The 18,115-nt window shown below is 34.2% G+C and overlaps 1 protein-coding gene across 1 annotated transcript; it reads right to left on the bottom strand.

Annotated features, from left to right (window-relative positions):
- Nucleotides 1-832: 832 nt before the first annotated feature.
- LOC114280917 (NADH-ubiquinone oxidoreductase-like protein) lies at nucleotides 833-14,681 on the bottom strand. Its single transcript, XM_082882606.1, has 2 exons — nucleotides 14,272-14,681; nucleotides 833-1,251 (listed from the first exon to the last, which is right to left on the bottom strand). The coding sequence occupies exons 1-2, from the start codon at nucleotides 14,582-14,584 to the stop codon at nucleotides 1,031-1,033; spliced, it is 534 nt and encodes a 177-aa protein (XP_082738732.1). The 5' UTR covers nucleotides 14,585-14,681; the 3' UTR covers nucleotides 833-1,030.
- Nucleotides 14,682-18,115: the final 3,434 nt, after the last annotated feature.

Genomic DNA, 18,115 nt, shown 5'->3' with positions numbered 1-18,115 from the left:
GTAAAGAGAGGGCAAGGGAGGGTCAATGGGGCTTGGGAGGTGGAGGTGGAGGCGGTGGCAGCAACTATGGCAATTGATGGTGGTGGCAACAGATGAGCTAGGGCTAGGGTTTGAAAATTGAAAAAGATGAAGATATTTTAATATTATTTTGCGTAAATTGTAAAAATATCAAAAATTCAAATTAAGTGTGTTGTGACATAAGAATGATGTGTACTGAGACATGATAGCAAAAAAGAAATTTTCCTTTAATTTTTGCATCGGAATCATACCTAAATATGTAATTTGCTCGCATTGCCATTGCCTTTGAGATATGCTGTTTATCATGAATCAAACCCTACGTTTTCAATTTTGGCCTTTTTTTATTATATTTTTATTTGCTAAGAAAATATAAAACAAAATGAAAGAAAAAGGAATCAAACCCAACACTGATCTAAGGTCAGTGTTTCTTGGGCAAGTACATGCCCCAAATTGATGATTAATTTACATGGTGTGATCTTGATTATGTTAAATTTTTGTGTCCCTTGACGTTAGTGTTATTTTGAAGCATTGTTTCCTGGAGAAACAATTTTCATGTTCCGAGTGTTTGATTGGGTTGCAGTCATGGTGCTTTCAGTAGATCGGATTTTAGAATGATTCCAAATTCCAATCAATACAATAAAACATGAGAGGCAGCACCAGCACCACAATTGGATTTGTGTTCAGAGACTCAATCCTGGGCACTGAGGAAAAAAAAGGGCTTGAGGCGCTGGAACTGGGAATCCTGTTCTACTTAGAACAGGTGCTTTCATTTCCTCATAAAAACAAGAAGAAAGCTTGAAAATTAAATTAAATCTGTTGAAAGCAGCCCGAGTGGAGATTATTAATTACGGTTCAAGCTTTAATCCCAACAATTAAAGTCTGTTTAAATCCACAGCGAACACACAATATGAAGTAGTAACAAACAAGAAACATAAAAGAGGACAAAGATTCAGATCCAAAGCTAGACGTCTCTTTATGAATATCCAAAATGAGTGCCAGCCAGCAGCATATATTACTCCTTTGATTGCGAAGCCCCAGAGCTGATTGCTGGTTCAACCTTTTTCGAGAGTGAAATAGCATCTTGCAATGTGCCTGAAGTAACAGCCTCCAATGTCTTATAGAACTCCTCGGGAAGAGGACCGGGTCGGTGTAGGGGAATATGCTTAGGAACTGGAGCATCATTCTCAATGACTTCACATTCATAGTCGTCAGGCACACCCCATGGATCCCACTCTGCAATCCAATACCAAAATATGCATACTGTCAACAACTAAAGAGGTGACCTTGACAAAATGGTTCTCCTATTTCTTGTTGCCCTAGCTTGCATTTGATAGGAACACAATATTCTAGGCCTAAAATATAAAGGGGGAATTTTCAAATTTCTGAATCATGCAACACTCGACTAGCTTCCAAATGAGTAGTTAAAGGATACAAATGCATAGTTAAAGTAAATGGAAAAAAGCTATTACCTTGCTACAGTTTCAGTATTTTGAAGAGGATGAATTTCAGGTGCTTGTTAAGGCAGTGCAATACCATCTGCTCTTCTCACAAAATGCAACCACTGGTTGCCATAAACATGTAATACCATTTGCTCAACCATTGTTAGAAATAATTTTCATTCCTAGTGTTTGAAAGAACTATAAAAATTATTTTAAAGCATTTATTGCTCCCTCTCCTAATATCAACTCTACTTTCAGACGTGGTTGTCAGAATCCACAGCAGATCTAACGATCCATTTGGACGAAATCGATCTAGATCGTGTGGAAAATCCCTTGTAGGTAGGATCATTCAATCCTGATAGTTGGATCTTATAGGATCGTGGAATCCCAATCCAATCTTTAAGCCTTGTTTTGTTTTGTTTGGGCTACTTATTGTAAATTTTATGCTTGTTGCCTAAATACCAATTTTACATGGTTCAAATGAATAAAAATATTAATTCAATATACTACTAAAAAAACAAACTAGGAAAATAAACATTCACAGACTCTAGTAATTTAGGAAAACTAGCCAGTCGAAACAACTCTCTCATTGCATAGTAAATCGTTTTGCCTTTTTTTTTTTCCTTCTCTCTCCCTTCTCTCTATTTAATAAAACGGTTGAAGACTATTTACTTGTTCAATTATTTTTGTTTTGGTTTCTTAGAGATTCTCTTTTTTCTTCTCTTTTGAGTTTTCAATTTATTTTCAAATTTAACTTCATTAAGTTATTACTATTAGAAAACTCCACCTTTCGATAACAGGCAAAACTTTTGGTACTAAGGGGTTGGGTTGTTTGGGATGATCTAAATAAGTGCACTTTTTGACTTTTTACGAAAAAACGTAAAATATGGGTTGGGTTTAAAGTGATGTGATAGAGGTAATGTGACTTAAATAAAATGATGTGGCTTGAATAAGATAATCACTTTTTGACTTTTTGACTTTTTGACTTTTTGACTTTTTTAGATTATGCCAAACCTAGCCTAAGTTTCTTATTTTATAATATTATATTTACATTTTTCATGGAGTAGTACATTTTTCACAATATTTCTTCTTTTTAGTATATACGCTTATTTTGTCTATACTTTTTAAGAAACATGTATTCAAATTAAATTATTATGTGATTTTTCTTTTCTAGTAGGATCTTACAATCATCAATTCAATAATCGATCTTGAATAGGCCTCCAACGATCCAATATAGAATCTCGATTTTGACAACCTTCTCACATAGCCAACGAACTAGTGTGGATATCTACTAGATCACCACGTGTTGTGTAGACACGTGGAACACGTGGATGATGACGTGTGGTTGACATATCAGCTCAACACTCCACACGTATCAGCCCTTAGGGGACACATGTTGGAAATCATGTCTTTGACATCAAGGGATTCACTAGCACTTAAAAAATGTGCCTAAGTCTTACTGTGGATGTCATACCAAACACCTGAAGCACCACAATAGTCTAAGCGAATACTTTAGCGCTTCACGAGGATTGAGTTACCGCGATTGTTATAACATGGGATCAATATAGTCTTCTTGTTTTCTATTGGGGGAATTACAATTCAATGTAAAATGAATTACATAAACATGGGGGTGCAACTCTCTATGCAAGAAAACCCACAGAAAGAGTAAACAAAAAATATTTTTTTTTATTTGAGATAATTTGATCCTTTTATTTACTATTTTGGAGTCAATACGGTAAACAAAAAATATTTTAAAATAGGGGTTTAGTTTTTTGAAATTAGATAAATGGAAGTGAGTTGAAATTAAACATTTTTATGAATAATTTTATCTAATGAAGATTATTCACTTTGCTTAGTTTGAGTTATCTAAAAACACTTTTCAGAAAATTCTACTTTCTTGTTTTCCGTATTTTTTATTTTTTACTGAATTTTTTTAATATTTTGAGCAATTTTTTAATTTTTAGACACACCTAACATAAATACGCTTAAAAAGTATAATTTTTGTGGGAAAAAAAAAAATTAAAATTCACTAAAAAAAAATGAAAATTCAATACATTTTTCGTATTTTTGTATATTTATTAATTTTTTAAAATATTTTTAAAATATTCACTTAAAAAAAAAACACGAAAAACAAAAAACTCAATTTTCAAAAAACGTAATTCAGAAAACTCAAACTAAACACACTAATTAGTTTCGTAAAATTTAACTCGTACAAAAAAACCCTTGGGTGTTGTTCCTTAAATTTTACAGCTTTTAGTTTAAAGAAACATTAAACATATTTATGTTTATTTTTTGAAAAATAAAAAATAAAAAATCATGTTCAATTCACATGTTAAAATTTTGTTTTGAATGCAAGTGAAGGGTGTCCCGTCGGAGGTGGTTATCAATAGCTGGAGGTGGTGGTCGAAGGTGGTTGTTGGTTGTGGGAGATGGTGGCTGACGGTGGTTGCCACCAATGTTAGGTGGTTGGCCGCATAGTTGTCAAATCGTGAATTGTACTAAATTGCAATTAGATCACAAAATTCACTCAATTTAAGATTCAATAGTTTGAAGTGAATTTTTAATTGAAACTCGTATCAAATCATGAATCATAAGATTCTAACAACCATGGTTGGCGGTAGCCAAAGGTAGGTGCCAACTGCGGAGGTGGTAACCGAAAGTGGTTGCAAATGACAGTTGGCTGGCCACATTAGGTGGTGAGCAAAGGTGGTTTTTGGCTAGAGGTGGTGACTGAAGGTGACCTCTCTCTCTCTCTCTCTCTCTCTCAAACATCCCATTTGTCCCCCGTGTCCATGACATGTGCTTCCACTCTCCAGTGAACCCTTGATGACCCCTAGTCAATGACTCAATGCTACCTATAGGCTACACCTAGCACCTAAGAAGCACGGACACAGACATAAGATAGGACACGGTGATTTTTAAAAAATTGAGACAAGAACACGGTAGGGACAGAGTAATAAAATATATTTTTTCATATATTTTTATTTACTACGTAAATTAATATTATATCCACAAACAATTAAAATTAACAAAAACTAAAATTAATTCGATATGTAAAAAAAAAAATCACTTTTAAATCAACACTAATTTAAATCTAAGCAAAAAGTAATAAACATCCACATCCATCAAAAGCACCAAAGAAATGAGGAAAATACTAGTTGTGTCCCCAGCATGCCCAGCATGCCCCTATCGTGTCCCTTGTGTGCCCAGAGTGTCCTTGAAGTGTCCCCAAATTAATTTAATTAAATAAAGGGGCACACCAAACATCGTATGGGATACGTGCCGCCCGTTGTGTCCCCATGTCTGACACCCCTACAACACTTTTGTTTTGAAGTATTGATGCTTCATAGCCTAGTGCCATCTCAGCAACCACCATATTTCCCTAAAGGTTCCCTCTGTCAGCTCACTGAGCTTCCACCAACAATACACAAAACTGACATTATACAAAAAGCATGCATTTATGTGTCACTGCATCCATGTATGCGTCACTATTTCCGTTAAAATTGTAGTATCAGTCTTTCCATAGTTGTCACTAGTGTTTGAATTATGCTTGCTGGAGAACAGTGAAGCCTACTCCTAAAATTCAAATGGAAATGTCTAATTCTTGAACAGGGTGCAATTTTGAAATTGAAAATTTGCATACTCTATTGCTTATTAAGTCGTCAAGCAACCGATCAGGGTGATAAATGTTCTAGTATCTTGATTGAGGCAACCTAAATATTTTTATTTATGAACCAAAACAAACCTTAGATGATTTAGAAACTCTATAATCTATGCCATCTAACAAATGGCATGCTTCCACAAAGGTCATACTACTGGGAGAAAAAATTTCCACGAAATTCCTCCTCACCCCTTCCTAAAGCTATTCATTCTCATTGCCAAAATATCAAATGATAATGGCTACTTTTTATGCTCGTACATATTTGGAAATAACACATTTTTGGAATACCAATGAAAGTCTTCAAATTACATTTACAAATTAAATAAATTGATAAATACAGGTACGTTCAAATGGTTTATTCAAATGCAATCAAGACCAACATGACAACAATAAAGAGCAAAATTACAAATCATGCGAATGGCGCTTCAACAACTACTTGAAGGCAGAAAAATATGTCAATTGTGGTGATTTAAAATCCTCATATTATAAAACAATGTATACCACAAACAAAAGATACAAGCAAAAATGAAATGGATGCAAGCGTTTCCAAAATAGGTTAATGTTGCTATAACACTCAATCAATCTATGTGCCCTGCTTTCTCACATTGGATACAATACCCATTACATATAAAATTTCTGGACCATTAACATTATGAACCAATCATGACCAGTTTTACCATAATAAAGCGAACAGCCGCACAATGTAGAACAAAATATTGAGCCGGTATCATAGCAATGAGAGGAAGTTGGATCCTAATGAGGCTAAAAATGCGGTAATGTAGAACAAAATATTGAGCTGGTATCATAGCAATGAGAGAAAGTTGGGTCCTATGAAGCACGGGTACGGGGTACAAGTACGGGTACCGGTACGATATAGATACGTCGAAATGGTAAAATCCAAAAAAAGTAGGGTACGGGCATGGCTTCAGCTTGATACGTTTGTAAAAAAATATTTATTTTTAATTTGGAGTTATGCAAAACTTGATTAAATGGTTTAATTTGTTAAGATCCAACCTACAATTAACATTTAATGCCAAAAATAAATGTATAGACTAAAATTAAATGTCATTATATTAAATAACTTACAAACCGTATCTTACTTTTAAAAGCATGCTAAGTATAAAACTAAAAATAAAAAAATAAAATGTCTTGTGAGAGGAATTTTATCTCTGTAGTAGAAGAAAATATTGTTTTGACTAAGGTATGATACGGCTTGGGTATATACTAAGTACGTCTGGGTACTCCAAAAATTAAGAAGAAAAAATTTGAGTACATGTTTCATGTACCTGGTACACATGTAGAAGTACCATACGCCGGTAAGTATCCGGTACAAGTACGGCAAGTTTTTCGAAATACCCATGCTTCATAACACAACCATAGGCTGGATTTTGGTGACAAAGAGGTTTTAAGTAGTCATTAGGTGTGTTTTCCCTCTTCGAAAGGTGTGTTGTCTTCATTTCCACAATGACTCTTTCATTGCGACCAAGAAACACGAACACGGACACGACACAAACATACCGACACATATTTTTTTTATTTTTTAAAATGTAGGACACGACACGTGAGAAACACGTGTAAAATATATAATTATATATATTTAGTGTCTGGTGTGCTACATTGTGGTGCTTGTTGTGGTGACTAATGAGCCTAGACCGTGGGCTAGTTTTCATAAAACCATAAGTTAGATTTTGGTGACAAGGTTTTAAGGAGCCATTAAGTAAGTTTTTCCTCTTTGAGGGATATGTTGCATTTGGGTGTGTAATGAGCTTCACGCCAAAAATTAAAAAGAAAAAATTTGAGTACATGTTTCGTGTGTCTGGTACGTATGCAGAAGTATCATACGAAATACCATAAGCCGGTAAGTATCCGATATGGGTACGGCATGTTTGTCAAAGTAGGTCGGATCCTACTAGGGTTAAAAAAATGATGCAGTTAGTTTATACAAAAAGTTACCTGGAATGAAGTTTGATGAGAAAATTAATGATAAAGATAGGATACATGAAACCTACGAAGCACGGATACTCTAAAAAAGGTGTCATACGAGTATTCGATACAGCAAATAAGTATCCAATTTTATTTTATTTTTTTTATTTTTTATTTTTTTTTCCTTCCCTGGATACGAGAGGGATACACGAAGGATACTTGAGGGATATGGCACAATACGTGAAGGATATGTGAGGGATACGCCAAATAAGTATCTATTTTTTTTTTCCTATTTTTTTATTTTTTATATTTTAATATGCCAAATAAGTATATAATGTTTTTTCTAATTTTTTTATTATTTTTATATTTATATTTTTTCAATGGTCAATACTTTTTGCTCTCCTCCTCCTTCTTCTTCTTTCCCCCCCCCCCCCCTACATTGTTTTAATGTAAGTATTTCTTTACCAAATTTTTAATTTTAGGAACTTTAATGTTAGTATTTCTTTATTTAATAGGAATTCCTCTCTTTATTTATTTATTTGCTTTATGTTTTATTTTCATGCATATTATATTATTAAAATTATAAAAAAAATAATTTTTTTTACAAACGTAACCCTACCGTACCCGTATCCTACTTTTTCAGATTTTGATGTACCATCGTATCCATATCACTGTATCCCGTATCCGTGCTTCATAGCATGAAACTATCAGAATTAAAGTTACTGAGGATTCAAAAATGTCCCTTCTTTGAGCTGTGACTACAAAAGAAACAAGGAAAGTTGGTTTCCCTATTTAGTGGGGAAGAGGCCCCTGGGCCGATGGCTATACCTCTGCTTATTTTCAGCAGAATTGGGGGAATTGGTTGGGGATGATTATAATAACCCAACCATGCATGTCATGCTTGCATCTATTTAATTGTAGGAAACTTCGATTTTGATGTTATTATCTGTTGTGATTTGGATTTGTGTGAAAATATTTGTTAGGTGTTATGTTTTAAATCAGAAATTGAATATCTATATGACCTCGAAATGACCTAGAAAACTTTAAGCAACAAGCTTAATCAACTATTTTGAATATTTAGAATCTTATGGGAGTTTAATTAAGAATTTGATTCAAACTAATATAAATTACAAATAATTAATTAAGCTTAAATTAAGATTAGATTAAATAATTGGATTAAGTTTTAATCATAATCTTTGAGTCAATTAAGGAACGATTAATTAATTAATGTCATATTTAATTAGGAGTTAAATTAGTTGATTCATTAAGCCTATTTAGCAATTAACATAATCTAAATTGAGTTCATTAAGCGGACATATATTTATATTGAGACTAAAGTCTAGAGTTAGCTAGACTCAACAAATTTTGTGCTGGAGAAAGGCATTAGAAGAATAGGAAGAAAAGAAAGAAGGCTCAAAAAAGACGATTCAAGGTGTTGAAGGAGAAAGCTTAGGGAAAGAGAGGGAATTGAAGGAGACATCAAGAATTTAACATAAGGTATGTAAATTCAAACCAAAATCTTGTAGATAACTCATCAATTACTTGAATTCAAGAAGAAGTTTGAGGATTAATCATATAATTTGTTAGGAAATTGGGTTTTGTAAGAGTAATGAAGCTAGTTTCAAGACCATGAGCTCAATTATTTGAATTTGCTAAATTTGAGGTCAATTTTTGGGAATTATACAAGAAATGAGTTCTAGGGTTTACATGCAACAAGTTTATTTGAGAAATTCATCCATGCAAGTGAGTATATAATTGATTTTGAAGATAAAGTTTTTGAATTCTTAAATTCATGAGATTTGGAAGTTTGATTTTAAAATTAAATAAAGTTTTGATTTAATTGAGTTGAAATTGAACATAGTTCATGTGTAATCTTCATGTTTAAAGAGGTGTTTGTACAAGTTTTGGACACCAAATTGGGTTTTGAAGGCTTACTCTTGATGAATTTTCGGAATGCTCAAAATTACCTAGAACCGCACGTGCAGCTGTGAGCCCCGCCCAACCCAGAACCGCACTTGCGGCTATGAGCCCCACACGTGCAAAAGACAGACCAAAACAGGGGAGAGGCTACTGCTTTTATTGCACGTGCGATGCACGTGCGGCTGGGGGCTTTTGCACTTGCGAAAAACAAGGGAAAAGTAGTTTAATTTCTTTTGATCTTTTTGACCATCTGAATATATTTTTGAAGTCATTTTGACCCTCTAGGAAATTAAAAGACATTTATAAACCCATTTGAATTATGTTGACTAAGGCCTCGTTTGGGAAGGCTCTGTTTTAGCCAAAAAGTCAAAAAGTTACTAAATTAGCCAAAAATCCAACAACCCATACTAAAAAGTCAAAGATTCTCTTTTCTCTCTACTTTTTACACATCTTTTCGTAATTAGCCAAAAAATCATCCCAAACATACTAGTTTTTTTTAGCTCATATTTTAGCCAAATAGCCAAAAAGTTACTAAATTAGCCTGTTCTCAAACGAGGCCTAAGTAAAGAAAAGTTTAAGTAAATGAATGTTCCGTTTTATAGAATTCATATGATGTGTTATGTAGGTCGTTTGCTCGAGGGAACATTGCAAGATCAAACTCGTTGGGAGTAATAATTTTGTAAAAATATGCTCTAATTATTATTTTGAAACATATGGCATGTTATATATTTATGAAATTATGTTTTAATTCGAATGAATGAGTTCTTTAATGAATGTTATATGAATGATATGTGGACCCGAGGTCGTTCTGTTCAATCTATGATATGATGGACCTAAGGTCGTTCTGTTTACTCTATGAGATGATTGGACCTGAGGTCATTTTGAACAGCTGTTAATTATGTTGAACCAGAGGTCATTCCGTATGATTGGACCAGAGGTCGTTCCGTTTAATGATTGGACCAGAGGTCGTTCCGTTTAATGATTGGACCTGAGGTCGTTCCGCTTCATATTTGGATATGAGCAATGTTATTGAATACTATATGTCAGAAAACCTTTTGATTTAAGTTAAATGTTTTGCTTTTCTTTAAATCTGACTCATTCATTAACCCTTTACATTGTTATTATTCCCCCTTCCCTTATATGTATGTAGGTGATTAACGTGGAGATCTACCGTAGAGTTAGCCTGAGGAGTTGCTTTTGTAAACTTAATGTGTCTTGCCTCCAACTTGGGGCTTTTGAGTTTTCATGCAAAGCTTTTGGTTTTTGTTAAGTTGAATTTTTTTGGATATGTAAATTTAATGTATGGAAGTTTACTTGATGTATATAATCTATGTATGGGTTTGATGCTACATATGAGAAATGTTTTATCTTTGATTATTTATGCACTGCTCAATGGACTTTATTAATTGTCAATTTTACTTCCGCTTTAGGCCCCATTATATAAAATATTTTGTATTCTGTTTGAGGCCGTAGGTAATCATGTGATTACTAGCCGGTTATGATCTAGACCTTTAGGGTTGGGTTCAGTTCATGACAGTGATGTTGTAGCTGCTATTCAGTGCTTCTTTAAAACTGGTCACCTGTTTAAGGTATGGAATTGTACTGCTTTATCTATTATTCCTAAATCAAGCAATCCTAATTGCATGAAAGAATATAGGCCTAACTCTTTTTACAATGTTACTTACAAAGCTATCACTAAGGTATTAACTTAGAGAATTCAACCGGTGCTTCCTATAATCACTGATGAAAATCAGTCAGCTTTTATAAAAGGAAGAAGTATATGTGTTGTTGATGTAAGAATTGGTTCAAAACTATCACAGAGAAGATTTGTCACCTACATGTGCCATTAAAATTGATCTTATGAAGGCTTATGACTGTTGATTGGGACTTTCACGACAGTATGGAAATTTTTAACTTCCCTCTTCAATTCATTCATTGGGTAAGAGAGTACATCTCTACTGCAAAATATTCAGTAGTGATTAATGGTGCTTTGGAAGGTTTTTTCTAAGGTGACAAAGGTTAAAGACAAGGGGATCCAATCTTTCCTTGTTGGTTATGGAAGGATATACGGCCCTTCTGATTTGGAATATTTCTAAAGGTGGCTTCAGTTATCATCATAATGCTATCAGCTAAAGCTATCTCACTTGACTTTTGCTGATGACTTGTTATCTTATGCAAAGCTGATAAGAAAGCTTTTTAATTGATCAAAGATACTTTGAATGATTTTTTTCACTATGCCATCTTGAAACCAAATCTGCAAAAAAAGTGCTGTTTTTTGCTCAGGTGTCTCTGCTGCAGAAAAAGAAACATTAGAAAATATCCTGAGTATTCCTGAAGAGACTCTTCCAGTGAAATACTTAGGAGTTCCTTCGATCTCTACTAATCTTAAAGCAGATCTTTGTAAGCAGATGATTGAGAAGATTCTTAGCAGAATCCAGGGATGGTCTGATAGACTATTGTCCTATGGGGGTAGACTTTAGTTGGTGCAATCTGTGTCGTTCAACATACAAGTTTACTCGAGTGCTTTATTCATTCTTCCTCAGAAAGTTTTAAAGAAGATCGGAAGTATATTAAGGTATTTCCTTTGGCCTGGGGCTGATCTAAACTATAAGGGCACAAAAGTTCACTGGAGTGTTCTGTGTGCTCCCAAAAATAAGGGAGCTCTTGGTATCAGATTGCTTACAGAATGGAACAATGCTATAATCCATAGACATTTGTGGGCCCTTAGCAAGAAAACTGATTCTTTATGGGTGAAGTCTGTTCATACTTGTATAATAAAGCATAACAGCTTATTCCAGCAGAATCTTCTTGGACAGTGAAATATTTTTTGGTCTCCGGGATTTCAAACAACCACTTATAAAATACATTGTTGTTAATGGTCAATCCATTTTTTTGTGGATGGATAATTGGCATCTGATGGGGCCCTTATATAAACAATATGGATAAAGGGTGGTCCATAATATAGGAAATGCCTTTAGGATGAAAGTCGTAGACATAATTCAGCAAGGCTGCTGGAATTGGCCAAGACAGAGGAGCAGGTGCATCCAAGAGATCATGGTAAATACTCCTAGCTCTTTTACTCCTTCAACAAATAAACCTGATGAAGTTGTCTGGTCCCATTCCTCAAATGGTTCATTCTCTACAAAAACTGCTTCGGAATCAATTAAAAAGTTGTATAACCAAGTCCCCTGGTATAGTCTGGTTCAAGCAAAACAACCCAAATGTGCCTTCATCCTTTGGGTGTTATGTCAAGGCAGATTGTCCACTAAAATTAACAGTTAGGGCATGAATGTGGATCCTAATTGTGTTCTGTGCAACCAAGCTCAATGGGCTCATCAAAATATTTTCTTCATTTGTCCCCTATTCAGCCATTATTTGGGGAAGCACGCTTTGCAAAAATGGGGTTGACAGAAATCCTTTGATCTGGGTTGATGAAATTGTATGGGCTATTCAGCATCATAATAAGAAGAATTTCACAAGTGTCATTTATAATCTTTCACTTGCATCAACTGTTCATCAGATTTGGAATGAATGAAAACAATCGAATTTTCACTCAGAAAAGGAAGGATAGTCCAGTAATCCTCAGGGCAGCAGAGGAGGCTGTGAGATTCAGAACTATTTCTTGGAGAATGGTGCATGATTCCTAGGCTAACTGGTAGTTGTGCTCAATGTGGAACATTCCAACAAATGTCCTTCAGACTTAGTTGTTGATATATATATATATATATATATTTTTTTTTTTTTTGTTTCTTGATTGAGATCTGTTATAGTTGCCTTGGTGGAACAATCAATTATTTCCTCGTATTTGGCCCCGTTTGGTGTAGCTGTTAAAACAGCTTATAGATTATAACTTAACAGATTATAGATTATGACTTTAATCAGAAGTTGTTAACCTGTTTGGTGTACCTGTTGGATTATAGATTTAAGTTGCTGAGTAGTGTTTGTTAAATAAGCTGTGAAATAGCTTTTTCAATTAATTTTTATTTTTTGTTTGTCTACATTTCTCATAAAAAATAATAATAATAATCTATAGTCCATTTGAGTCTTTTTCTATTTTTAAAAAAATAAAAAATAAAAAAAATTAAGAGTATAACCATAAATTAACATGTCCACAGCAGAAACTAATAATCAGAAGCAAGGGGCAAACAGCTTATCAGAATCAGCTTTTTTGAGTTAAAATAAGCTGTTAGAATCAGAAGCTGTTTGAAATAAGTTTAACCAAACAGTCCAAAATAACTTTTTCAAAACTAAAAGCCATAAGTTGGCTCTGAAAAGCTGAAACAAACACCCCGTTTAGCTATCAGTTTTGGTGTTTGTTGTTGATGTTTTTAGTTGCGTAGTTTTTGAACTTTTTTGGGGCTTCTTCCCCATGTTTCTGTGTACTTTCATGTTTTCTTCTACAAAATTTATTACTTACCGAAATAAAAAATTTACATATATATATATATAAGCATGTATAAATACTGGACCATTATTCCAGAGAACTCATACAAATTTGTGATGGCTTAACCCCATTTAAAATTCTCTCAAAATGAATCCAACCTAAAAAGAAAGGCAATGTACATGCTAGCATGAGGTATCATCTCAACAAATGTACCATCCCCAAATTATTGAGGAAAGAAAAAGTAGAGAGAATTTAAAGAAACATTAAAACCTTCACAACCAGGAAAGCTAATTAAAAGAAAGTAAGGGGAAAAAAAAAATCAATCTTGTTTAATTCAAGCCCTAGGCAATAAAAAAATTAAGAGCCAGTTTGTTTATCCTAAAGTTAGAAAAGAATTTCGGGTAGAATCATTATAGAATTGGATATTTATACATGATAGTTGGATATATTTAATTGTAAAAATGAAACAAATAAAAATTCATTAAACTAACTTTCTTTACAAAACTTTAAAATTGCAGATCTCTTTTACACACAAAAAAAATGACCTAAAACAAATCTCAGGGACAGATACAGGATTATCACTATGGGGTGTGAAAGTATGTTTGGGGTACAAATTTTAAATTTTCTAGTATAATATATGATATTTTACAAATTTTTGGGGGTGGTGGTGGATCCATCCTTGCCTAATATACAGTTGGGAGATTCAAATCCTTGATAAAATTTGAATTTAAGTTCATTGAAAATGAAGGAATGCAATTCGTGGAACCAAACTGGCCCTAAAACTCAAATTTTCCTTCTTATTCTTCGGATCACCCTACATTGTTCTAAAAAACTAAAGAGACACAGAAATAGAGTGAAAATTAAAATTGAATTTAGTAATGTGTGAGAGAGAGAGAGAGAGAGAGAGAGTATTGAAATGTAGGTACCGATCATCTTGGCGATGAGCTTGAGCTCGTCCTGGGCTTCTTCGATGAGCTCTTCGACCTGGCCACAAGCGAGGCGCTTCTCGATGATTTCCCAGTCGTCTTCCTCCTGGCAAACCTTGAGGCGGTGGCGAGTGAAGCTCTCGACGGCCTTCCGGTAGCCCTCGTCCTCCGGGACGGCCTGGATCTCCTTTAGGGTTTTGCCGTAGAGACTGATCAACACTTCTCTCGCGTTCGGCACCACCTCTAGCCCCACTATCCCCGTTGTCTCCTTCACCTTCGCCATCAACGGCCTCGCCACCATCCTTAAAAACATTTTCTTCTCTCTCTCTCTCTCGTCGACTCTTCCTCCCTCTTGATTTTTAGTTCTTCAGAGAAGTAATATATGAGCCGTTGTTTGGATTATTTTAATAATTTTTTTTTTAATTTTTTATAAAAGAATATATAAAAAAATAAATAATAAAAATAATGTGATAATTGTTAATAATTTTTTAATTTTTTTAATTAAGGGATAGTTTGAGATGTTTTCGTTTGGGAGTAAATTGGTTTTTTTAATGTTTTTTAATTTTTTTTGACTATTTCAGTAAGGGGTTAAAAAGTTTGGTTTGGGAAAATTTTTTGATTTTTTTGGCTTTTTTTAACTTTTTCTTAGAGAAAGAATATAATAATTATAGGTTGAATGTGATGTTTTATCTTATTAGACTAAAAAGTCTATTTTGTTTTTTATGTCTAAAATAGTCAAAAAAAACCTCAATCTTGTTTTTCCAGAAGAAGGCTAAATAAGTATATTTTTTGACTTTTTATATAAAAAAAATATGTAAAAAATAAAAAAAATAATTTAAAAAGTAGATAAGAGATATTGATAGATGTTGATTAATATGACTCAAATAAAATATATATATATATATAAATAAATAAATAAACACTTACTTAGATTAACCTAAACCAACACTAAAATTAAAGACAGTCAAATGAGATCTGAATTGACATTTAATTAAGATTAATAGTAAGTTCCTATTCGGCCCATTACCACAAATCGCTACGGGGAAATTACCCATAGGTCCCATGTGGAACATGTAGACATTATTTAATCCCATAACTTTTTGAGTACACCCAAAAGTCCTTTCCCCTCTCTCTCTGCTTTTTGCTTCCCTCTTTACGCCTCCTCCTCTAACCCTAATCTCAGTCCTAAAGTCAAACAAGAAGGCGATGAAGAACAAGAACACGATGAAGAACAAGAACAAGAAGACGTTCATCCTCAGATCTGTGCTTAGATTGAACAGATTTGTGTATATATCTTTATCAATTTCTCTCTCTTTCTCTCTCTATTTACAGATTTTTTTTGGGATAGTTATTGATCTATGGTTGTTGTTGTTGATGATGAAATAGATCTATAATATCATTGAAACAGATCTGTAATGACTCAGATTTGTACAGATATCACACAGATTTGTAATGAGAAAATTTTCGAATTTTGAACAAGTAATTTTCGAGTTTTAGTTACAGGCGGTGAAAACTGTAAAATTTTGCAATTTCAAATTTTTTTTTTGTGCTGGAATGAATCATGGTTTAAAACTGTAAAATTTTGCAGTTTTATAACATTTTTTAGAATTGTAAAATTTTACAGTTTCATAACATGTTTTAAACATTCCGACAAGTCTCTGGCGATGTTGAACATTCCGACGAGTCTCCGGCGACCGTTTGACGGAAGTCCGACGATAGTAAGATGTGAACAGTATCTGTAAATTTAAAAAAAAAAAAAAGGATTTTTTGGTAACAATTAAAAATGGATTGGACTAATTGGTGCAAGTATTTTGTTTTGAGATTAGCTGGGTTTTGAACTTAGTACATGGGACTTATCAGTAAGTTCCCCAATCGCTACCTACAAATTCGGTGGGTTGAGGTCCTGTGCGGCCCAATCGGTCCAGTTAAGTCCGATATTTTAAATTGGGCTGGGCCAGAATAAATTTTTTTTATCCCTTTTACTTTTTCCGCCGGGTTTCATTCCAATTCGGCCCGCCTTTTTATAAAAGATAAATTACACCGGTGATTTTATTTGCACTTAAATAATTTAATCGAGAGTATTAAAAAATTAAGTGTACTTAATAACTTAATAATTTTTTAAATGCAAATAGAATCCCCTAAATTAGACTCACCTCTCACCTCCCTTAAATTTTGAAAAAAAATACAATTAGTCCCACAAGTTTAAAATAATTACACTGATTTCTTATTTAATAAAGTTGAATCCATCAAAATTAATGCATATAGTGAGTAAATAATGAAATAAACAATGGTAAATATATATTTTAGTAAAATAATAATAATAATAATATCACATTTTCATCCATATGACTCACAAATTATTGATAAAAAATAACATATGTATTATGTAAATTAAAATTTTGAGAGACACCAATGCAATTATGTCAAAAGTGTGAAATCAATAATTTCTTCAAATTTCAGAAAATTGTGAGCGTAATTTACCTATTTATAAAATATTAATTTTAAATTTTATAATACTTAGTTGGGTAACTTAAAAAAAAAATCAAAATTTCACGTATTTTTTAATTTAAACTTCAAAATTTCAATTTTAACAATTAAAACGTAGGAAAATGTTTGGGATCTCTACAAAAGAAGACCCTCATGACCCCTACTGATGTATTGATGTACGGGAGAGAAATATTCGCCTCGCTTCATGCTACCTTACTACCAAGCTCGTCGCACTTCGTTAGAACTCCGTCACACTATAAACAAAACGAATGAGAGCTACCCAGCGGATGGGTTTTCCGGAAAACCCCTCCGACGGTCAAGTTAGCGTTCTTGGAGAAGAGAGAAGGTAGATCACAGTAGAGAGAAAGCGAGAGTTGCACAAAATTGCTTACCTCCAACGTCTGTATGCTCCTCCTTTTCAAGGCTGGCCATGCAGTCTCAGAGATTGTGGGTACGCTGTCTCTGTTGTTCTTCATTGGACAAGCGGTCGTGCTCCCCTTTACATTTCTTATACTTGTAGAGACCAAAACCACCAAACAGTGTTTGTCGCACTACCAAACAGTATTGATGCATATCAGGAGTAGATTTTTCTCTTCTCGTTATTGGTCCACGTGGAATAGTTGACCGAACTATTACTTGGCGATAAATAGCACCAACTCTGACTTCTCTAATACCAAGGTAAGTTTGATCGACCGTTCCCTCGACGTCGAGGCCGAATTACGTCAAACATTGTCTCCCTGACACTGGACTGAATATAGGTAGCTGGCAGCTCGGTTAGAACCTAGCCCATATTTCTTCAGACCGGCCAAACGCAGGCATGTTGTCCATCATCCCGGTCACGAGGGTTCTCAGTGCTTTTTCAATCCGCAGTGACGAATTTAGATCGGTCGCACCAAGAATCATTCCAAGTCGACGCGACTCAGTACGACTGCTGTACGGCCTTTACTTAGCCCAACGCCATTTCTGTGCCTACCTCTCAACGCAACGCAACTGTGTCGTACCTAGCTCGGTCCACAATTCGGTATAAATCTCCTTCTCAACTGCCCCTTAATCTCATTTGTGCTAAACGTGGTTGGGATTACCTTTGTCAACCGAGCTACCGACTTTGTCGGACTCGTTAAGACTTCGTCAGTTGTCTTGTCATCAATCAATCAACCGTATTAATGGTCTATTAGTCGTACTAACAACCCATCAACTCTGTGCTACGTGGCACTTCCCTCTTTGTTCCGTACAACTCCATAGTTGTCCCTACTATGTCCAAAATTTGAAAAGTTGCCGCCTTTTGGGTTTCCCCCCATATATATGTGCAAAAAGCCAAACACCCCATCATTGTTCATCTTCTCTCTCACGCTAAACC

Source organism: Camellia sinensis, chromosome 1 (assembly GCF_055761805.1).
Source record: "Camellia sinensis isolate YWXY chromosome 1, ASM5576180v1, whole genome shotgun sequence".
NCBI lineage: Eukaryota > Viridiplantae > Streptophyta > Magnoliopsida > Ericales > Theaceae > Camellia > Camellia sinensis.
Note: the sequence above shows the minus strand (reverse complement) of the source record. Positions and strands in the feature narration are given on the sequence as shown.